The sequence below is a fragment of the Amphibalanus amphitrite genome, unplaced genomic scaffold (assembly GCF_019059575.1).
Source record: "Amphibalanus amphitrite isolate SeventyFive unplaced genomic scaffold, NRLGWU_Aamphi_draft 000228F_arrow, whole genome shotgun sequence".
Classification (NCBI taxonomy): Eukaryota; Metazoa; Arthropoda; class Thecostraca; order Balanomorpha; family Balanidae; genus Amphibalanus; species Amphibalanus amphitrite.
The window spans coordinates 457,557-481,205 of record NW_024881723.1 but is presented as its reverse complement, the minus strand read 5'-3'; the positions used below and the strand labels follow the sequence as shown (position 1 = coordinate 481,205).

Here is a 23,649-nt window from a genome sequence, read left to right as displayed (position 1 = left end):
CTACAAGATCTTTCAGAATCATTTAGGTCATTTTTTGATCAGGTTATCGCTGAGGTCACTGGAGGTTACCAAAGATAGAATTTTGACGATTGTTGTACCCGATTTTGACAACTTCTCACAAATTGGCGCATACGTCGGGAACCAATAGAGCTACAGCGCTGCAGAAGAACGCATTCGATAGCTCTTTAAAAAGCCTTTCTGAATAATGTCTCAGATTTGACCTAAGGTCAACGGTTTTGCCTCCAGGCAAAAACTAACAAAATAGGACATTTTTCGGAAAAGTTTCCGTGTCATAACTTCTAACTCCAAGCTTGCATGACGCTGATTTTACCGGCATCCCGTTTTTCTCGTCGAGACGCGTCGAATGAACTGTAATTTGACCTGAAAAGGTCAACTTAAAAATTTGACCTCAGGTCAAATCACTGAAAAGGTCATGTTGCATGTCATTCGACTCCTATTGCTGAACTGAACACATTTATGGTGTTTTCAGCGATCTAGCATGCTTCTATCTAAATTTATCGTCAAAAAGCTGTTAGTAACGTTTCATGATCTGAGATGACCTCACGGCCATAAAGGTGGTCACAGGTACCTACAATTTTCCGGTTCAGTGTGTCATGCTTACCTGTGTCACGATGTTTGAGGTTGTTCTGGTGACCTGACCTTATGTGACCTAGGGTCAAAATTTTCACACACGATGCGAAATTGATGTATGATAAGCTATACAAAGTTTCGTTGCACGCGCAAAAAACTGGCAGGTGTGGCCAAAACTCCCTCCGCCCCCGCCACTCGGGCGAAGGTTAAAACGTGAATTTCATTAGAAAATGGTAAACTTTACTTCCGTTCAAAAAGTTGTATTTCATGTAGCATTTGGGCTGTAAACGAATTCCGACATTATAGCGACATTCCTCGGGGTGATCAGCGGTTCCAAGAGCAATATTATCTAGTTCCGTACAGCCATGACTTCTTTATAGACAACAATTTTCAGAATGACAATGTGGGGTTATTTGGCCGGGACTAGCGGGCCAACTTGGCCGGTGCGCTCAAGGTCACTATGCTGGGACGGCCGAGTTGTCATGGTCAATTATACCATAAATGACATAATTCATGACCAACTTTACCTACCTTGGTCATTTATGCCTTATTTCCTATTGGACAACTGTGAGGGCATGTGACGTCATCAAATGTTATTAAGCGTTTTGTTTTGCTAATAAATCCGTACAGAAAAAGATACAGCCGCGCAAATGGTATTATTGTGTTCAGCTCGTCAAGGCGCATCGAACGATATGCATGATGACCTTGAAAACACGTGACCTTGAGGTCAAGCGACCTGAGGTAACGTGACCTGAGGTCAATCCTTGACCTTGACCTTTCGAGGTCAACACAAATATGTTTCGATGCGGACTGACAAGAGAATTGCGATGGTACTTTTAGTTTTGGGCTAGCTTGATTACTTCAAAAGCTATTCTTAAAAAAAACTGTCACTGCATCTAGAGCCGCTATTTGGATACAGATACAGATACAGATACTTTATTCATAGCAAATTCATGGAACATGGCTTTTCATTGCAATACGTCAAATATGTAAATACACAAGATTTAAGGCACAGTGCTCAACTGTAACTAACTGGGCACCGCACAGGCATCGGTAGGATTGTGATTGCAGGATTGCGAAATCCTGATTGCATTCCTTTTTGGTGGATTGCACCTGGATTTGAAATCCATTCCAAAAAACAGGATTTGACTGCGGATTGGATTGCATCATACTTCCAATTTTTGCAATCCAATCCGGATTGCAATCCTTTCTTGGGGCAATTAGTCATGTCTATATTTTCCCGATCTTAATAGGCCTAGAATGATGTGCACCCGCTAAGTTGTGCAATGAGCATCGACGGAACTAACTAGAATACTGCCGGTTGCCATAGACACAAATTATTAGAGTTGCAAAATTTCCGTACCGCACTACCGGCATGCCGGTAATTTTTCACTACCGCAGGTTTTTCGTGGTATCTGGCATGTCTTGCCGGTAGCATGCCGGTATTTTTGATTTTGCACAAAAAATTATCAGCATATGATTCAAACTTTGGACACTAAGAGGCTATTGAATTGTAATAAGTTGGACAATGGGTGGCTGTTGGGTGGGGCGGTTACTGAAATTGCCAAAATGTGGCATCTCATGTAGGGGTAAGCCAAAATCAAGAATGCCGGTTTTTTAGTATGCCGGTAATTTGGCGGTTTTTTTGCTTGGGGCATGGTAGCATGCCGGTATCCCAGAAAATGATTGTGGGGCGGGGCGGTGCCGGTAGCAGCCCATTGGGAAAATTTTGCAACTCTACAAATTATCCCAGTCTCAAGGCAAAGTTGGCGCTGCGCTGCTTGCATGACAACACGGGGCCGGGCGAGAGGCGAGAACTACGCCACGTTAAATGGCGGATCCAGGGAGAGAGAGAGAGAGAGAGAGAGAGAGAGAGAGAGAGAGAGAGAGAGAGAGAGAGAGAGAGAGAGAGAGAGAGAGAGAGGGGGGGACATAGAGAAAAGTGAAGAAGGTGCGTATAGGTATAGGTATACCTATTTGCCCATATTTCCATACACTATTGAACATGTCGAGGTGAGAATAGGTAAGCCCCTGGTTTAACCCGCGCGGGGCTGGGGGGGGGGTAAATTTTACCCCCCTCGCGAATTTTTGCGATATCTCAAAAACGGCGGCGCGCAGCGCCGCCAAACTTTCAGTACATTTTCTTACATCAATTTGCTACGTTCCCTGAAAATTTGAGCGAAATCCGTCGGAAATTTTTTGAGAAATTGACGTTTTAGTGACGTCATGTTCGCCATTTTCGCCTCAAAAACGGCAAAAGTTCAAACGCCGCTAACATCTTCATTTTTAAAGGAATCAAGACGTAACAAAAAAGGTTATACGTAATTTTACTTTGTCTATTAAATGGCTATCTCGGTTTTTTTAAAATTTTGGATTTTGGCCTAATTTTTTTCAAAAAACTGACTTTTTTGGGAAAATCATTATAAAATCCAAAATTTTGAGTCAATCGAAAAAACCGGAATATATGTCAGAGAAGTGGTCTATGTGCACCTACATACCAAATTTTAGAAGAATCGGTTCAAAAATGTGGGAGTTATTCAAAATTTTATGACGTCACGACACACAATTTTTTTTTGAAAAATGACTTTTTTGGAAGTTCTAGACCTCGTACGGAAACAAAAGTAGCACCATTCGATTCGCCGTGAAAAACTGCATCAGATAGACACCTTTTTAGGCCTTAACAACCAACTTCAAAATTTGACCTCACTTGACCTGACCTTGACCTGACCTCGACCTGAAATTCATCCAGAGGTGGTCCATATCACTTATTGAGTGTGCCTATTGAATTCTATGAGTAAAATGACCCATAAAACATGTGTCGCACATGCCCTTTTCTATATTTTGTTTTTTGGTGACCTGACCTGACCTGACCTGACCTTGACCTTGACCTCTGAATGATATTGTATGCAACGAATATTGTCTTGGTAGCCTAAGAACATGTTTTGGGCGATCAGTCTCAGTCCATGACTCCATTCTTCGGCAACTACGGTGCAAGGCCGATACTGTAGAAACTTGCAATTTGTACCCTTGACCTGACCTTGACCTTGACCTCAAACTTTAAATTAAGTACATGTTTTTAGTAGTTCGTGATGAGAGCTTTCGATTGGCGTTTGAATTTTCCAAATCGGACCATTAGTTCGGGAGATAACAGGGGGGGGTAAAATTTACCCCCCCCCAGCCCCGCGCGTTCGGCTGGAGACCCCAGCCCCGCGCGGGTTAACCCTCGCCCATGTAGGGGGGGTTGGTGCAACCCCCCCCCTGAGGCTTTTCGGAAATGCGCGCAGCGCCGCCAAATTTTGGGTACCTGATGGGGCAAACCTTGCGCATCTTTTGATAAAAAAAAAAATTTGACCGGGTCATGTCAGGTCACGGAGTTATGACGTCACAAAGGGAACAGCCTCCGGCCGGATTTTCACAAACTGAGTGCCAACGCCCGAGGTTTCCTGCCGGTGGTACGGACATCGGTTGATGGATCGTGATGAAACTTCCCATGCATGTTGGGGCTAGTATTGGCTATCATATGGTATAAGAAACTTGACCGGGTCAGGTCAGGTCACGGAGCTATGACGTCACAAGAGGAACAGCGTCCGGTACTATTTTTGAAAAGCGCCCGAACCACTATTTTGCTAATTCTTGTCACCTCAATGGGAATATGCAGCAATATTAGCTTCTATAGGGAGCAAATGGACCTCCCAAATCCAAAAATACAATCAGATTTCAAAAATTTAAATTTTGATTTTTCGAATTTCTGCCGCCGACTGTGACCTTGCCGACTTCCGGCGCTCCCAACGCGCCATTTTTAGAGCTAGGGAAACGAAATACATACCAAACGATAGAGAATTGATCAAGGAACACGATAGTGAAGGTTTCAAGTCGATATCTCCCACCACCGTTTTGCCGCAATCGCCGCGGAAAGTTGAAAAAAGTCTATTTTTCCTAAAATTTGACCTTTGACCGGTCAAAAGTAGGTCAAATGTTGACCTAGGACCAAAAAATATACCACCAATCGCGAGATCTCGGCGAGAGCAATCCGTTGGTCTTTTCCGCTAAGCTCTACGACGCTCCGTTTTCAAACGCCAAGAGGGGGTCGCACCAACCCCCCCCCCCCTGCATGGGCGAAGGTGGCAGATCGCCGTTTACGGGCGAGGGTTAAGAAAACAAGACCGCCATTTAATGACGTACACGGAGCGTTTTACATAGAAAATTGAAATAATTTAAACACTTTTAATTTAAACGCTCAAAATAATATACGCTGATGAACTACATAGGAAGGGCAAAATTACGTATTTGAGGGCGAGTTTTAAAAATATAAAACATTGGCTGGGTAGAGGTTTAAATGTGGGGGTGTTTGAGGCAAAAAATATTTCCCATAAAATACCTGTGCCTTAGATAGAAATTACTCGCAAGACTAGGTACTACATAGAAATGGGTGATTTGGGGATGGAGGCACGGCCCTATATATGCCCCCCTCCCTCCCCCTGATCCACTAGTGCACATGATAATACAAAAGGATTGCAAAAAAGGATTGCGGATTTGATCACAATCCAAGTGAAAAAAGGGGATTGCGGGTAGGAATGCAATCCACTTCGGCACTAGGAATGTGGATTGGGAATGCAATCCCTTCAAAAAGGATTTTACCGATGCCTGAGACTACTCCATAACTAAATGTGCGTTTTGAGCTGGTGTCGAAAGTTGCGAGCGGTGACATCGAACGGTATAAGCGGTCATAGTCGCGCACAGTGTCGTAGCACAGCCGCTGTCGACCAGCTTCAGTGCGAATTTTCGGCAACATGTGGTTGCCGAGACTATTTGTGACCGATTTTTTGGAAACTATGACCGCTGATTCAACTTCCAAAATGCGTCAACTGCGTCATAGGACACACGTCATTGCCTAATCTGAAGCTGACTCGCCTATAACAAGCAATCCCGACCTCAAACTAACACCGGCCAAAATGCCCCACACCCCGGCCAAATAACCCTGCTGGTGGGGCAATTTAGCCGCTTTGTAGACCTTTGTAATACACCACAACTTCAATATAAAAAGTTAATCAATCATTTCAAGTTTACTGTCCAGTAAAATGAAATGAATGCGACACCTGCCAGCGTTGAGGATATGCAGAAATATATCGTCAATTTCAAGTTACATCGTTTTCTTTAAAAAAAAAAACGTCAAAATACCCCATTCTTCCCTACAATAGTACCTACACGTTTAAACCTCGCCGGCCGAGGGGGGAGGGGGGAAGGGCGGGTGCCGTCCCCCCATAGGATTTTTTCGCGATAGCTCCGAACACGCTGGCGATAGAGAGCTGAAACTTGGCATACCTGACCTTTATTCAAGCCGAATCTTTTGACACCAACCGCATTTTCAGGTCAGGTCAGGTCACTGACCTATGACGTCATAAGTGAACCTCTGCACGGTCGTCAGATGTCGCAACTTCGCAACGCCCTCACTGCCAGAGGAGCTTTCACAAGAAAATGAAGCTTGCAGGATGTAATATCTATTACGAGTCTCATAACTTGTATATCTCGGATTTTTCCTAAAGGTCATATGAGGTCAGGTCATTTTCGTGACCCCACCATTATAAGTCAATGGGGAAAAATGAAAACTGCTATTCTGGCGCCAGGAACGATCTCTAACTATCTCAAGCTCACAGAATCGTGCTTTGATGCACTCCTTGCAAGGTAACATGCGTCAGTTTTGCAATGTTGCCTTGCGTGGCGTCATTTATGACGTCATTAGGGTCATATTAGTTTTTCGTCAATAAGTCCCGATCAATTTGAGCTAGCAAGTCGGGAAAACAACAAGTGGACTCAGGAAGACCTGCCGAATCGAATGATATGCGATATGACCTACTTCGACCAATGTCGTGACCTGGGGGCGCTGACCTGACCGTGACCTGAGGTCAAAACCTTAAGTTGACCTCACCGAAACAAAAAGTATACCATTCGACGCGCCTGAGCGAGGGCGAACACGATGCTGCCAAAATCGCGACTCTGTGGCCGGTTTTTGATAAGTTATTCACCAAAAAACGGAACCGTACCTTGGGGCACTTGACGGTTTCTCATCAATATATTATTCATTCTGAGGGATTACATAATACATATTTTTGTTAGTCCACGACAACTGCCAATAGTAATCCGCGCGTCTGAATCTTTTGTCATTTTTCTTCTGATCGTCGACATATTTAACGATATTTATCAGCGTGTTGGGGCCATCACCGGCCATGTAATAAAATGAATACTGTGTAGCAAGGGGTACCTAATGATAAAAATATTGCCCTCTATGACGCCACTGTAGCTCTCGGGCGAACAGTACAGTAAGTGTCCATAGAGAAAGCCACTCAAACCCCCTGCCAGACCAACACCATCCATATGATATTCAGGTCGGCGGCGAAATAAAATTGACCGGGTAGGTACATCGTTGATGTCCTCGATAGCATGCAACTCTGTATCAATCTGCCTCAGGGGCCAGGGCAGCCACCAGGTCCGGGGTCTCGACGTCCTCAGCTCCCCTGACGCAGGCTAAAATAGTGGATGAGCGTTTGGCTAGACGGGGGCGGATAAGCTCAACTGTCAAGTTAACCCGCGCCGTGCTGATGGTTATAGTTTTCCGTGTCGTGCTGAGGGGAGGGGGCGTTTTCATACGTCTAACTCGGCTCCTGGGCCACGTGGTGACACGCGGTAAGTGGCATTCAAAAGCGTCAAAAATAATGAAGAAAATAGTTCTACGTTTTTTAAGTCAGGTGAAAGGTCAGGTCGCCAAAGGTCAAATTTTGCCTATTTCAACATTTTTTCTTCAAAAAGCGGCGCACAACTCGGGAACCAATTGAGCTACCCGACTCAAGAACCAATAGACGCAGCAAAACGGACGGGGAGGCAAACGAAAGAACGCGACGAGACACTTACGATGAGCACCTGAAAGTTGAATTCAAGTTCAAGGTCACAGGCCGGGTCAAGGTCAGATCAAACACATGAAATGGGGCTTTCAGTAGCATGGGTCCCAAACACCTCTAGTGACCTGACCTTTGACCTGACCGAAAAAGTGACCTAAGTATAAACTTCGCCATTATTCCTTACGCTTTTTTGAACGTCGCTTTCCCCGTATCGCTATATGGCCCAGGAGCCGAGCTAAAAGGGGGGTGTTCAAACTCCCCCGCCCACCAGCAGGGCGTGTACCTAATTCCAGGACCCCCAGCGGGGTGTGGGTTATGAAATGCATGCATCATGGTCGTGAAGCAGTCACAAGAAATTGCCAAGATTCCATTCAAGATTTTGGAAACCGTAGAACGATAGGTAATAAAAAATCGAAGATGACAATTTGATTGTTCATGGTACGTATTGGCAGTCCAATGACGTTTACGGCATGTCTATATGTCTATTCTGTGATTTTATACCCATGATTTGTTTAAACATGTGTCGTTTTTTGTCGAAAACTCAAATCATGACGTCACTAAAACCTCAATATCTTAAAAAAAATTGGACCGATTTTTGGGAAACTTTGTCACAATAAATTTCTATAAATTCCCTACATGTACCTACCTACACAAAATTTAGCACAAAAAACATCGTCCCTATGCTAAAATTCTGCACCAGCAACATTCCAAGTGTTCGTGCTTATAAACGAGCCAATTGTCTATATGGACTCTCAGCTGCTCCCGAGTCATGCGCAGCGCCTCGCCGACTGAGCGTAGCCAGGCTGAGGCGACAAGCCAGCCCGTCACCGCAAGAACGGCGCTGCCTCCCTCCCCCTCCTCCCGACCCCGTCCCCCGACCGGCGCGGCATTCCTCAGGCCACAATAGTGACTCCCCTCCCTCAGCGGACCCGTCCTCAGGTGCGGTGTACACTGGACAAATACCTCGCCGGGGCTGACGGGGTCTATGTTTGAACAAGGGATTAAGGGAAGCCTTCAAACATCTCAGACGGAGTTTTCGCCGAAACTACCAGCTAGCGCCATCCACTGGTGAACGGCGGTACTAAACTTCATTCGCTAGTTCCCGAAACGACACACCATGTAGATCGGAAATTTCTGAAAATGAGCGCCCGGCCGGCCGTGCGGACGCTTTTGCTAGGCTTATATCTCAGCAGCAACCACTTAAGACCGATTTACATGCAGTGATTTTTTTAGGGTAGCTTCATTCCTTCTACCAAGTATTGCACTATTCCCGATGCATGTGGGTGACCCCTTATGCACGTGCCACGTGCAAAACGAAGAGGTGTCAGTTTTGCAATACATGTATGTAATACATGTAATGCATGTAGTTGCAATATCTCGGTAACTACTTAGCCGATTGCGCTGAAAGTTGGCATGTAGGTAGGCACCCACTAGGAAATGCATATTCATGTGCCAGAGTTGGGGTGCTGCTGCACGTGCGCACGTGCAGGGGTCGTTTCCAGATCTCGAGAACGCCTGGACCGATGGCGCTCAAATTTGGTACACGGTTAGGGACCACTTAGTAGGGTGCCGTGCACAAGTCAGTTCGGACCCATTTTGCACGTGCGCACGTGCAGGGTGCCGCTTCCAGATCTCGAGAACGGCTGGGCCGATTGTGCTCGAATTTGACACATCGCTAGAGACCGGTTAGTAGGGTGCCGTGCACAAGTCAGTTGGAGGCACCCCCTCGCAATTTCGTACGTGCAAGGCCCACCCTCTCGCTCGCTCCGTTAGTTGCCCCAAAAGGCGTTATACTGGTGCTATAGGAAAGCTAGAGCAGAAATAGGAACACTAGCATGGATGGAGCTCTTCTGGGGAAGTTGGTGGGGCAATAAGTCGTCAAACCTTAAATGCCTGAACATCACGTTGAATAAGTGCCGAGCTGCGTCAATTCCTATCATTACGGATATAATATTTTGCATTAACAGACATTCCAAAGCTCCTCAAGGCGAAAAAGTTTGATTTACAAAGCAATAAACTCCTACAATTCAGCTTAAGTTGGCATAGGGCAAACCGCTTATTGGTGGGGCAAAATGGCAAGTTCATGGGGCAGCCAACTGAATAGGAAGCTCCGCCCCTGAGCACTAGTGACCTCAGAAATTCAATGTGCATCGAATGATATACATTTTACCATTTTAAGTGAGCCTAGAAATTCATTTAAGTGATCTTAAATCAATCAATTAAATTTATAAGTTCGTAAGCTCATCAAAATGCATCATATCTCATATCATTCGACTCGGCTGATTACAAAGAACGCAATTACGCCATGCCTTATTGTGTGCCAAGTTATGAGCAAAAACGTAATTCGACCCTCACCCATTTGACCTCAGGTCACCCAACCCTAGCGTTCTTTCAGCATGGAAACATCAGGTTGATCACATATTGATGCAAGCTGAAGTTGTACGACATGAAAACGTTGAAATGGAGCATGCATCGCTCATATGTTTAAAATCGTAGCCACTCGGACAAATTTCGGTAGAATTTGTCATGGCCTCTATATCACCTCAGGTCAATCGAATTTGAAAAACCGGGAGGCATGCAATGGATTTCGGTGAGCCTAGCATATCCTGCAACTTTGAATCATTTCGATGTACAACTCTGTATTTCATGGACAAAATAGTGTATTTTCAATGCCAATTTTTGCAGTGTACCGTTTTTTTTGCGACCTGATGAGTGATGACCTGACATGATGTGTTTTCACTGCTCTAACATGTATCTATCAAAAGTTACTGTCAAAAAATTGCTGGGGATTTTTCATGACCTGATATGACCTCAGGGGCACAAAGACAGGTCACGGGTGCCATTTTCCGTTTCAATGTGTCCTGTTGACCTAAACCGATGCTTAAGAGTGTTTAGAATAGAACGACGCTCGTCCAAAAGAAACGCATTACATGTCTCTCCCGTTGACTTTTAATGGAGAGGTTTGCAGAACTCCGACCTGCCCTTAGGTCACAGATGTCACAATTCCGAGATATAACATACTTTTACTCTCACCAATCGCTGATAGTTTCAGAGCGATCGTTCAGTCGGCGTAGCTATGGCGAGCGTTGACACTTTTTATGAGACCTTAAGGTCGCTGACGTTACCTCGTGACCTGTCCTTGAGCGATCCGGATCTGAAATTTTTACATGTGCAGAAAAATGGCCTAAAAACACCCCCCACCCTCCAGCAGCGTCGTGCTGGGGGGGGGGGGGGGGCGCATTTTTGACACTGCGCGCTGCCCTTTTTGGCACATCTGTTCATTTCATACATCTTTTCTGCACATGCTGTGAAAATGTCAGATCCGGGTCGTTCAAGGTCAGGTCACCAGGTTAGGTACGTCAATTGATAAGAGTAACAGCATGTATAAAATGCATATCGCGGAATTTCGATACCTGTAATGTAACCCAAGGTCAGGTTAATTTGCGACCTCTCCGTTATAAGTCAATAGGGAAAACTTGAAATGCGCCTCCCTTTGGAGGTTTTAAAGATAAACATGACACACTTAATCGGAAAATTGCACTCATGACCTCTCTGTGTGCCCCTGTGGTCATATCAGGTCAAATAAGGACCCCAACAGTTTTTTGCCAATAACTTTTGATAGAGACATGCTAGAGCGGTGAAAACACCTCATATATGTTCAGCTCGACGATACGGATCGACGGATATGCAGCATTCTCTTTTCCGGTCAGGTCATGACCTTGACCTGAGATAGATTTTTAAAATGAGCTTTCAAGGTCAAATTATAATTCATTGGACGCGTCTCGACGAGAGGAACAGGATGCTGGCAAAAGTAAGGTTTGTTTGTTTGTTGGGGTTAGGGGCGCACCGACAGCGAGGTCATTTTACAACCGTAAAAGTAAGGTCGTGATCCTCTTGAGCCAAAAGTAATTAAAGAAAAACGTTTATCGTAAAAACGGCTATGATAGCTTTTGCCCTCAGTGGCCGTATTCACAATCGAGGTTTACCTCTGATGGTCGCCCGGCGCCACGCAGACGCCACGCAGGCCAGGTGCCTTCTGCGCCGTTTTTACGCTATTTGCGAAAACCTTAGGGGGGGGGGGGGGCGTCGCATCAATCCCCCCTGGCCCGGCGAGGGTAAAACTTGGTGCACCTTCCGTCTGACCTAACCTATGGGGTCACTAGCTGACGTCAAAGCAAAGCCTAGACCTTGTTTTTCGGCGAAGCACTGGCTCAATTAGGAGTAGGTAGAGGCCAGAGGGGACCCCACCAACCCACACTCGCGGCCCAACCGTATGTAGTAATTGTCAATACGTTCAGCGAGGTCAAAATAATTGCTCATATTAACGTGACAGCTGTTTCTATTCAAGTCCTTCATTCTCACCCCCAAGGCAGGGGAGCATAGGGAGGATTGGGCTATTATTTCTTATTTGTATGTACAACTTCGAAAATTGTAAGAAAATGTGTAGTGAAATATCGGTTTCCGCATTCTTGACAGTGATGGATTTTCTTCTTAATTCATGTTCTAAGTGTTTCCATCAATTCAGCTTCAATTCAGAACAGTTGACATGACAATGAGGGTGAGTTGGGACACGTCCAGGAATCGTGGAAAGAATCTAGATGATTATTTATTTTCTTCTTTGAATGCATACAAAATCACCATTCGAACAACCAAAATTATATCAAAGATCTCAGAAATACACTTGCAATTTGGATAAAAACGTCGCTGACACCCAACGCGACATCCGGGGCCGGTAGGTATAACGGGCCAAGAGGGAAGTCAATGATAAGGAAGTGAGGAGGTTACGAGAATGAACTCAATCATGTTGCAAAATTTTGCTTGCCATTTCTATCGAACATCTTGAACACCAGCGAAGCTTTATCTAGTGCATCCTGAAATAAACCAATTAGCAGCTTTATTTGGAATACATATGGTAGGTAGCTAACTGATAAGTAATTGTACGCCTATAATCAAACACGTTTATCCATTCGAAGCCAAACATACATGACTCATCAAGGAGCGTTGCAAGCTTACCCGATGCCGCAGCGGCCGGCCGATTCGTCAGCCGTGTGTGTGTATGTGTGACCTTGCACTGCCGAGGACAGCAGGCCCGTCGCGGCCGGCCGCTATAAAGGCCGCCGCCGGCCGTCCACCGACACAGTATCGCTCACCTCACCTCTCCACTCACATCATGAAGCTGCTGGTAAGCGACAGGAGCTCATTTTCTATCGGTCTTCTGGCTCGGTCTCAGCTTCATCTCATTCCGGACTGATACGCCCGGCTGTCTGCTCTATAAAATAGTCAGATTTTCCATTCATTCTTCTAAATAAAAAATATACTACTGTTCGAATTATATAGCAGTACAAATCACTAAAAAACTTGCGCAGAAAAAACAACAACCTTAAACGGTGCGATCACACCATTCCTGATTTTTTTTTTGCGGAATTCGATGCCCTTTTACATTGTGAGTTAAATGGAATGTCCTTAAAGCTTGAAACAAAGGATAAAAAAAAAATAATTGGTTTTATCTAATGTTTAAAGAGGAAAATGGCTATATGGCTAATGTTTCACTTTCCTCAACGTTGGTGTCTCACAGTTGATCCGGCGGTGCCCTGACTGTCCGTGTGACCCGGCAATTGATCCGACCCTGACTGTCCGTGTGATCTGACAGTTGATCCGGCGGTGACTGTCCGTGTCACTAGGCAATTGATCCGGCAGTGCCCTGACTGTCCGTGTGATCTGACAGCTGATCCGGTGGTGACTGTCCGTGTGATCTGACAGTTGATCCGGCGTTGCCCTGACTGTCCGTGTGATCTGACAGTTGATCCGGCGGTGACTGTCCGTGTGATCTGACAGTTCATCCGACGGTGACTGTCTGTGTGATCTGACAGTTCATCCGACGGTGACTGTCCGTGTCACTAGGCAGTTGATCCGGCGGTGTCCTGACTGTCCGTGTGATCTGACAGTTGATCCGGCGGTGACTGTCCGTGTGACCCGGCAGTTGATCCGGCGGTGACTGTCCGTGTGATCTGACAGTTGATCCGGCGGTGACTGTCCGTGTGATCTGACAGTTAATCCGGCAGTGACTGTCCGTGTGACCCGGCAGTTGATCCGGCGGTGACTGTCCGTGTGATCTGACAGTTGATCCGGCGGTGACTGTCCGTGTGATCTGACAGTTGATCCGGCGGTGACTGTCCGTGTGACCCGGCAGTTGATCCGGCGGTGCCCTGACTGTCCGTGTGACTGTCCGGCAGGTTCTGACAGCCGCCATGCTGGCCGTGACCCTGGCCGATGGAGGTCACGGTTACCATGGTTACCAGACCGAGCACGTCGGCTACCAGAAGGTGCGCACCGTGGTCAAACACCACCCGTACCCGGTGGTGAAGCGCGTGCCCTACGAGGTCGTCAAGCCGGTGCCCGTCTACCGTCCCGTCTACAACACCGTCTACAAAAAGGTGCCCCAGCCGTACCAGGTCGTCAAGCACGTGCCCGTCGTCAAGCACGTGCCAGTGGTGAAGCACGTGCCGGTGGTGAAGCACGTGGAGGTGGTGAAGCACTACCCGGTGGTGAAGCACCACTACCGCGAGGAGAAGGTGCCCGTCAAGGTGCCCGTCTACGTCGAGAAGCCCAAGTACGGCCACGGCCATCACTAGGAAATAAAAGTGAATATTTGGAGAATGTAGATCATTGCGAGTGTCATCATATTTGTACGTTTTTGTGTGCTTACATGGACGATGAAAATAAACTGTTTTCCATATTTCTTGGAATGTTTGTCAGACATCAGATGTTTACACAGAGTACATAATTTGACACACAAAAGACGCGCATGATTAGTCGAGCTGGAACGAAAGTCTACATAGCTTAGCAGCGTAACTAAAATCAAACCAGCACCCACTGCGCTCGACTTAAGAACACGATTAGTGACCGGCGCATAGGGTGCCATGAAGATAAATGGCACCCAGCTTGCATGCGCGCCGCCGCACATGCAGGAGGCGACTTCCACACCTCCAGAACGGCTGCTAAAATTTGGTACAACGGTAGGCACTCCGCACTGGTTAGTATGGTGCTCCACAAAAGTCAATTAGGATACCCCTTCATATATGCTCATTGCTCATGTGCAAGACTCACCCTCGCCCTCGCTCGTTTATTGGCCGAAAAGGCGTCTTTTTCTGTTTTCGAGGGGTAACAATGGCAGAGTGAATGAGACAAAACGCAGAACGCATTTACACATATCTCTGCAGTTTGTACTTAGGCGACTTACGTACTTGTCGAACTTGTTACTTGGCAAACATGTTGAACGTTTTTATTGTTTTAATCCATTACTAGTTATTAGTTAATGGTTTTGTTCACGCCTGTCGTTTCCGACGCCTGAGCCTATGAAACAGTCTGTATGTAGAAGTGCGCAGCGCTACCAAAGTAGTAGTAACACTTACAGATCTGTACCCACATCCTCCAATAGCCTCCTATCCCGGCGAGCCTGGGTTCCGCCGTACTGTCAGGCGGCTCGTGAGATCGGCTGACGCGCTGTGAGCAGTTGGTGTATGTATGATGGGTTTGTGTGTTTAGTGTAAATGTGTCCTCATTGTGTCCGCATTGTAACTGACGTAGAAGAATGAAAAGCCATATTGTATGGATTTCTTTTGAATACATCTGTATCTGTATCTGTATCCTTATCTTTCTCATTGCTATGTAACGTGCTCACACATTCACCTCGGCTAAAAAGCCGCCAATCGAATGGATGCCGTCGTGTGAATAAATAGAAAGATAAATGTTGTCCGATCATTTGCTTTGGCAGGTGGAGTATAACACAAATGTTGGGAGCACCCCTTTGCGGACTGGTGATAGCAAGCTGCTCCTCTGGCTGCAGCAAAGGCATGGCCAATTTTGTTGGAACCAATCAACAATGCCATTAACCCTCGCCGTACTGATCCGTTTTCTACATACGCTGCTGAAAGGGGTAAGGGTGCGACATCCCCCCCGTCTTTTCGCATTTAATTGATCTAGAGTGTCGTGAGAGAAAAGAGCATTTGCGGCGTTACAAGACGCATCGACTGGTACCTCAGGTCAGTCGGTGATCTCTGATGTCTGGTCAGGTGTTCATAGGTGCCCTTGGTACGGGCTAGGTATTTGGTAAATAACAGCCGTTTTCACGACGAGCTATCCGGCGAGTGCACCTTATTTAACCAAATCTGCACCTAATCTCTTTTACAGCAAATATCTTTATTTTGGCCGTTTTCACGACGGAATAGCAGGCATCTATTTGATACCAATATAATCCTTTGGTTCCTCAGGAATTTTAGAAGTTCTTTTTAGTAGGTTTACCAGCTTTCGAATGAATGGCGCGTTAGTTTGCTATTTTTCTATTAAATATCACATCGATTTACTTTATCTAAGGATTTATCACTAACATCAACATAAAGCGTAAGCACAATTATAAAATTATGAAATTATTAAATACTAGTACAATAGTTAAAAAAAGATACTGAGTTGCCACACTACAAAAGATATATTCATTTATGGCGCACGACAGACATTTAGAAAGCAGCGCCCTGTTTTATTGCACGCTGCTAGCCGCTTCCATTGGGTTTTGCAGGCCGACGTTATTGGTTGTTACACGTATGATGTCACGCGACTTGTGGCCTATCACGGCTCTTTAATGATCTCCACTAAATGAATGCAACAATGGCCTTTTAAGTTGATATCTGTGGCCATCCGTCTATGGAGCGACCAATATGAAAGTTAGATGAATTTACCGGGGTTCCATGACTATGAGCAAGCAAATGTGTATCAGGAATGGATTCAGGTGGAGAATTGCGCTGGACCATGAGTGCTTGAGCGCTCCCAATTCCACGCCGGTTTGGCTTTGGAGCAGAGACAGACGATGCGGGTCAAGGTCACCGCTGGGGTAACGCTGGATTGGCTGCGCCCGAGCACCCGTAACGCGGCACAATTCTCCATCTATAGATTTTCCTATTCGCTCAGCATTGTGATACCTAGGTGTTCGTAATAGCAATTACTCTGCTTATGTAGGCTTATCCCCGGTTATTTAAAAGAAGTTTTTGTGAGGGGATATCACGGCTATAGGTCAAGGTAGGTACTCAGTTGCCCTATTCACGACTTTCAAAGAATGCTCCGATATCTAAATACCGCACAGACCTACTGCATTGGTGAATCTGACAAAAGGTCTGTGGAATTACATTCCCCCTCACCACACCCCTAAAAACTCATCCAGTGTCCAAAACCACTTTTATCGACTCGCCAAAAAAAAAAAAAAACACACACACACACACACACACACACACAAAGCATGGGGCATGTCAGCTCTCAGTTCATTTATCATTGACTTTACCATGGTTCAATTGCATTGCGCGATTTAAAGCACGTGAGTGCCTATATAGTATACATATATGTAGAAAATAATATCTACAGCAAAACATCCAAAATTACAAAGGCTACAATGCTTAAAAAGTAGGTTCATCAAGGAAGCCCATTTTTACTTGCGTTGTGTTCCCAACCATGCGATTCCAACGCGGGCTATTCGCAACGTCTGTTAAGCCCCGGTCACACATACACGACGCACGGCCCGCGCACCAAAAATTCATTCATTCTGGCCAGTGCGTCGTCCTGCGCTATGCATTCGTTACTCGTTCGTCGAGCGCGCTGGGCGAACGGAATCATGCGTCGTCATTCGTCGCGTGCGTCGACAATTTTTGTGCATGCTCAAAAATGTGCGTTGAGCTCGACGCGCGAAGGCGGACGCCAGACACGCGCGGAGCGCGTTGGACCAGCGCCAGATACACGCGGAATATACGCTAGGTAATCGTTGTATGCTCGTCGGTTGATGCATCGCGTACACCCAGCGCAGACATAGCGTGCCTCTAACGCATGTCTAACGGATTCGCATAGACTATAAAGACGTGGTAAACCAGAGCTGAGCGAGTCTGTAGCGCGCACAGCGTTCGTCTGGCGTATGTCTAATTGTAACCATAACAAGGTCCTACCTCCTCATTGCTCATTCTACCCTCATGGGCGACTCTCCTGCGTTATTGCTGCATAGTGCATGGGTTCCTCTTCAATTCCTCCTGCTCTTGATGTCAGAATTTAGAAGTCATTTTAATCATACATTATTTGTCATTGTCATTGTTTATCTCAGGAGCTGTTGAACCATCTGAAAACATGAGGATGTGCCCTCCTTGGGGTCCTACTCTGATATGACAGCAGGCAAGACGGGCTACTGCACCGCTGCCAAAAGCAGTTCGCTGGCTGTGCGTTGAATGCGCGGTGCACGCGCAGTCCATGCGTCCCGTGCGCTAGCAAGCCGCTGTGCATCCGTTGTGTGTGCGCCCTTTATGCGCTTTGCATTCGCCGTGCAAGTGCCCGGCGCGCTGGCAACGCGTTCGTAGCGCGTTGTGCATTCGTTGTCAACTTGCCATTTCCTGCGAACTCCTGACAAAAGTTGGTCACACAACAACGCACGACGACGCACTGGTCTTTTTGCAATGCGCCGGCCGTACGTCATGCATGTGTGACCGGGCCTTAGGCACGTTAACAACTGACAAGCCGCCACCGCTGCCACTTATTCATAGATGGTTGATATCGCAGCTTGGGCGTCAGCAGCGCGGCCCACAACGCGTCGGCGCCAGCGCACGCAGCTGTTGGCACTCGGCAACCGGTGTTGCGACTTAACGGCCGGCCGGCCCCATGAAGGAGAAGCTCTTGGTGAAGCTTTGTGATCGCCTCATAGCCGCCTTGGATGTCATCTTTCTTGGCAGATCCATCCGTTCAGATGGTACGGTGCAGTCTGGATAAAGGACGAAGTCCAACGCCGCTAACCCCGCGACCGCCACCCCACAACGTGGCCGCAGACCGAACGGGTGTGAGGGCCGTAAGGGCCACCCCGCCATCCGGTAGGTGGCTGAGCAGCCGGGCGCAGCGGCGACTGGGCGGCGGCCGCGCTGAGATGAAGTCCCAAACCGCCATGTCGCCATCACCGCCATCACCATTGCTGCAGCTGTTCCCAACCGCCTCAATCGCCGCCGTTTTGCCAGCAGTCGCGCCGCGGAATGGCAGAAGCTCCAGAGTAGCCTCCAGCGCCCCTCTCCGCACGTGTGCAGGTGCACTGCGGCCGCCGGGTCCGACGTCCAGGCAGAACATGATATTTCCATGCTGCTCCGACGGTGGGCTGGTCTTGTTTGGGCGTTCCTCCACTCTGACGTCGGTCACGCCTGCCCCGGCCAGGGCGCAGAGGCCGACGTGTCACCATCCGGTTGCAGTCCTCAGTCGAGTCGCAACGTGTACCTCTTCCGCAGCGTGGAGCGCGCTCCCGCTGGGCAGCGATACAGCCAAAAGTAGCATAGCATGCGGGCGGCCAGCGCTGCGCCGGACAGCGGACCCATGCCGGGGGTATGCCGGTCTCGGCCATTAGCGGGGTCGTCGGGGCCGAGGCTGTACATACAGCTGGTGACCGCGTGAGCCGCCAATCGAAGCTCACGGCTTATAAGCTCGACGCGGGCATCACACGCCGTCCCGATGGGAGCTCCACGACGCCGCCGCGAACTCCAGCGCGGCTCGCAGCGCGAAGACCAGTACGGACGGCCGGGGCAAACGGCGTGCGGGAGTCGCAGGCGACGTTCTGCGGACAGAAAGGGTTGGGCATAAGCTGGTCGGCAGGACACTCTTGAGCCGAGCCTTTGATGTAATTACAGATGATCCAGAAGCATGCACAAAAATTCATGACACACTATTCTCATTTATGTATTTGCTACATATGATATGATATACCAGCTCATGATCAGTGACGCATTCTGGGCAATATGTTCTAAAGTGAAGTAACTGAAGTTACAGCTTAAAAGCTTAAAAAAACAGCTTAAAAAACACACACACACATTTTTTTCTTTTTTTAATTTCTTTTTTTAAATTTAGTCCGGACCTTTTGATGGGAAGGATTCACAAGGACAGAGCCATCGCTAAGCGAAGCTTGTTGCGATGACCCTGCCCTCTACCCTCCGATCGCGCAATTCCGATTCTATGGCAGAATTTAGAGTCCAAAGTTTAACGTGCGCACAAAGCCGCGCACGGCCGGTCCCCTCGCTGACTTCGCCTGGCTACGGCCTGCCACCAACCGCAGCCATACCTGTCAGGAGGCCCATAATGATAAATGTCGAGCGCCCGTCGCGCTTCGAACCCGGACTGTTGTAACCGGGAACGCGTGCTCTCACCACGCGGAGTCCAACGCTCTAACCAACTGAGCTACGGGACCGGCTGAAAAAAAAAATTTAAAAAAACATTCGATAGCTTATGAGAATAACATGCCTTGTGTGCTTAATGCAGGAAAATATTTTTTTCACTTTTTTAGAAACAGCAAAAGAGTTGTCAACAAGCCATGTCAACTATCTAAACAATTTTTATGGAAACTGCTCTAGCTAGCTTAAAGTTCCACAACGTTTCCGGAGCACCGTACCCAAACTCAGTTCATGTTACAAGAAAAAACAGTAATAATGCCTCCTAATTTTGAATGAAATATAGGTATGAGTAATTTGATTTGGAAAGCAACAAATTTCCGCACATCATTTTAGCAAAATTACTATTTTCTTCAGCCATCAGGTTACACAAAACTATAGTAAACTTTATGATCTAGTTTACACAAAACCAAAGCCCCGATTTTAACAAATGTAGATAAAATTTAAACAATTTAAAAAAAATGTATCGTGGAGAAAATGAAAAGTGTAGATTTGTAAAGCCGGGATATTTCAATTTCACGGATTAGGCACTTAAAGAAATATCTTCACCTTTCTTTGAGCCACCAGCCTTCACCCAAGTTTTACACGAATGTAGTGAAGCAGACAATGTGGCAACCCAAAATTGTGATGGTTTGAGATAATTATGACGGTAAAAGAAAAAGCAACACAAGGTTCCTTACCCTCGTTTTTTCACATGGGTTCAGATGAGGCTTCAACTGTTGCCGACCTGAGGAGCTATAGGGACTTGAGCTTTCCAAAACTCAATTTCTAAGGGCACTGAGGAGTGTTTGGCTTTCACACGAATGCGATAGTAAGTTATATGAAGTTGACAAAGCAAGCAAAGCAAAGCATGATGCCCCGCGCGTCCGCCCGCGACCACGCCCCGCGTCCGACTCCCGACCGCCGCGTGACCCGAGGCGCCCGGCGGTCACGTGACCTACCGGCCGGGACTGCAAACGGCCCTCACCACCATTCTTGTATGACGTCATATCCTACTGAGGTGCTGATTGGTCGGAATTAGATACCTGAAGGTAATTATCTGCCGTAGTTATTTTTGTTTCATTGTTTTGCGTGTTTTCTTATATGAAATGTAATTAAAAAATTTGTCATATCTTAATCACCATTAAAACATAACTGAATAGGTATAAAAGAGAACTCGATATATACTTTCCTTGTTTTTAAGAATTCCGGAATTAGATACCCGAGGGAGCAAAGAGGGAGCAAGTTGCCACGCTGATTTAATACCTCATAGTCGAAAGGTGGGCTACTAGAACCAAAAATTGCTGTGTTTGTAAATAAATAAGTGATTTGAGGGCAACAAATGCCCGGATTTAAACTTCTAAAATTATTTTGAACATAAAATATTTCAGTTTGAGGGATGTTAAGGCCTCTAAGGGTAGGTACTTTTTAGGTATCAAATAAGTTCCTCTGCGAAAGTTCCGTCGTGAAAACGGCCTTTATGAATTTATTTCAGTGTTAATCGATGATACTCTCAGATAGTATGACAAAGCAGGCATATGAGCAATTAGTGCAGCCCAAGCTGATAGCTACTAAGAGACACACTGAACCTGATTTGACCAAATCTGCACCAGATGTGCACCAAATATGTACCAGATGTCTGTCGTGAAAACGGCTAACTTCGCCATGAATAGGTCGCAGAGCCAAGCTTTTAAAACCATCGTGCCATGAATAGGTCGCAGAGCCAAGCTTTTAAAGCCAAGCTTTAAAACCATCCTCAGGCGCGTCGAATGTGATGTTTTTATTAGTGTGAGGTCAATTTAGGGTGTTAAACTCAGGTCAACTTCAGAGTTCAGGTCAAAGCCATTCAGGTCACGGAACTGGTCAAAGGAGGTCATATTGCACATCAGACGGTTTGGAAAGCATTTCCGAGTCGATCAGTGGCCTTTTCTGTACTCGCTAGTTCATTTTTAATCAGGGATGATACACTAAAAACTTTTATGACTTTAGTAACTTCATACCTGATGTCATGGAAGGCCAACAATGCAAAAATGAAATATCAGACCTCGTAAGAAATAAATGAAATTACGATTCCATGTGCTTGATATAGTTGTAGCTGATACCCGGTGCAAAATCAAAGTTTCTATATTTTCCTATTTAATTATAATAGTGAGGTCACGTGACCAGCCTGACCTCTGGTGACCATTAGGAAATATCCTAGATATACTAGTTGTGAGACCTCTATAGTTTCTGAAAGTTTAATATCTCTGTGAAAGCTCCTCTGGCACTGAGAGCTAAAAACAACACCGCTGTTGTTACGCGGTCCAAAAAAAACTTCAGGCCTCAGGGGACAGCGTGCACGCCACATGGAGCAAGGACGGAACTTGGTACACCAGACCTCGCTGTACAAGTCCCTCATGCTTGACACCTTCATGTTTTGCAATGTTTTGTCGGCCCAGTCAGCACCTCAGACGGGTTTCCCGGTGCCGCACCGCCTGGCCGATTCGTCAGCCATGTGTGTGTGTGTGTGTGTGTGACCTTGCAGTGCCGAGGACAGCAGGCCCGTCGCGGCCGGCCGCTATAAAGGCCGCCGCCGGCCGTCCACCGACACAGTATCGCTCACCTCACCTCTCCACTCACATCATGAAGCTGCTGGTAAGCGGTGAAATGCAGTGCGGTTACATAGTGTTATGCAAAAAGATTAAATTCAACTTTCGGCTTTCGTCTTTTTGCCAACTTCTTTAACATTACCTGAAAAATATGTAAAGAATGGTCAAAGAATGTGGAAGCATATCGCTTCCATCATTAATTTTCAACACTAAAACCACAATGCGTGCACCATTGCGACTGTTTCCATAGCACGCTACCACCAGCCTTTCGATTCCCTGCAGCTTTCGCTGACGGTCGCCGCCCGTTTCAGGCGCTGCTGGTTGTCGTCGTCGCTGCCGCCGCAGTGGCCGAGGCCGACGGAGGATATGGCCACCAGACGTGAGTATCCAGCGCTCAGACGCGCCACTCCATGTAGCTCTGTGTCAGCTGTGTACACTGGCCGGACACCGGTACAGAGGTGCCGGCCGCGGCGGTCGTTCGGTGCTCCCCGCACCCGCTCACAGCCGCCCACAGATGGCCGGCGCCCGTGTCTGGCCGTTCGTCCGATATACACACACCCGTACCGGCGTACCCTGCCCCAAGTGTGACCCGAGCCCCGGCGCCGCTGTCCGCAGACACTACCCGGTCAAGACGATCGTCAAACACCGCCGCTACCCGGTGGTGAAGCACCAGCCGTACCCGGTGGTGCGCCGCGTGCCCGTCTACAAGCCCGTCCACAAGACGGTCGTCAAGCACGTGCCACAGCCGTACCCGGTCGTCAAACACGTGCCCGTCGTCAAGCACGTGCCCGTGGTCAAGGAGGTGCCCGTGGTGAAGCACGTGCCGGTCGTGAAGCGTGTGCCCGTGGTGGAGCACAAGTACCATGTCAAGAAGGTGCCCGTGCACGTTCCCGTCTATGTGCAGAAGCCCTCCAGCGGGTACGGTCACCACTGACCTGTGAGGGGTGGATGTGCCAGTGCGTCAACGGTCAATGAGATATATGTATGTGCTATGTTTTGTTAACAAACAACATTTAATTTTAAGCACTTTTTCTATGCGGGAAATGATTTATAAAGTCTGTTAAACTCATTTGTTTTTCTGTTCATTGTACGATCGAATTGGTATCGTGCCGATCTGTCGGCTCGCGGGCTGTTCTGCTTTGGTCTGGTCTATTCTGGGGTACAGTCAAACTCTTCCTCTGGCAATGACGTCATAGGCTAGTGATAAGGCCAGATAAGAGGCGCCACAACGGGTACAGATTTGATCAAATGGACGAACAAGACAAAAAGACAGCCTTTCGTCAGCTCCATGGACATTAAAGGGAAGGGGACTGAGGTTCTTGCAGCTCTATCAGGTCAACAAACCGGCCGATGCTATTCCTGAGGTGACCAGACTGATCT

The 23,649-nt window shown here is 47.1% G+C and overlaps 2 protein-coding genes across 3 annotated transcripts in view; both read left to right on the top strand.

Annotated features, from left to right (window-relative positions):
* The window catches only part of LOC122385711, a 42,939-nt gene extending 28,724 nt beyond the window's left edge, over positions 1–14,215 (top strand). Inside the window, exons 1-2 of one of the 2 annotated variants that reach the window (XM_043374160.1) lie at positions 12,563–12,666; positions 13,718–14,215. In XM_043374160.1, the coding sequence (XP_043230095.1) occupies positions 12,655–12,666; positions 13,718–14,116 (411 nt within the window). In that variant the 5' untranslated portion in view covers positions 12,563–12,654 and the 3' untranslated portion in view covers positions 14,117–14,215. Of the gene's footprint in view, positions 1–12,562; positions 12,667–13,717 lie in introns of those variants that run through there. The other variant, XM_043374159.1, reaches the window with a different exon arrangement.
* Positions 14,216–22,150: 7,935 nt separating this feature from the next.
* Positions 22,151–23,292, top strand: LOC122385712 (zinc finger protein 512B-like). The gene is made up of 3 exons (XM_043374161.1): positions 22,151–22,315; positions 22,581–22,648; positions 22,885–23,292. Exons 1-3 carry the CDS (start codon positions 22,304–22,306, stop codon positions 23,201–23,203), a joined length of 399 nt encoding a protein of 132 aa, XP_043230096.1. The 5' UTR covers positions 22,151–22,303; the 3' UTR covers positions 23,204–23,292.
* Positions 23,293–23,649: the final 357 nt, after the last annotated feature.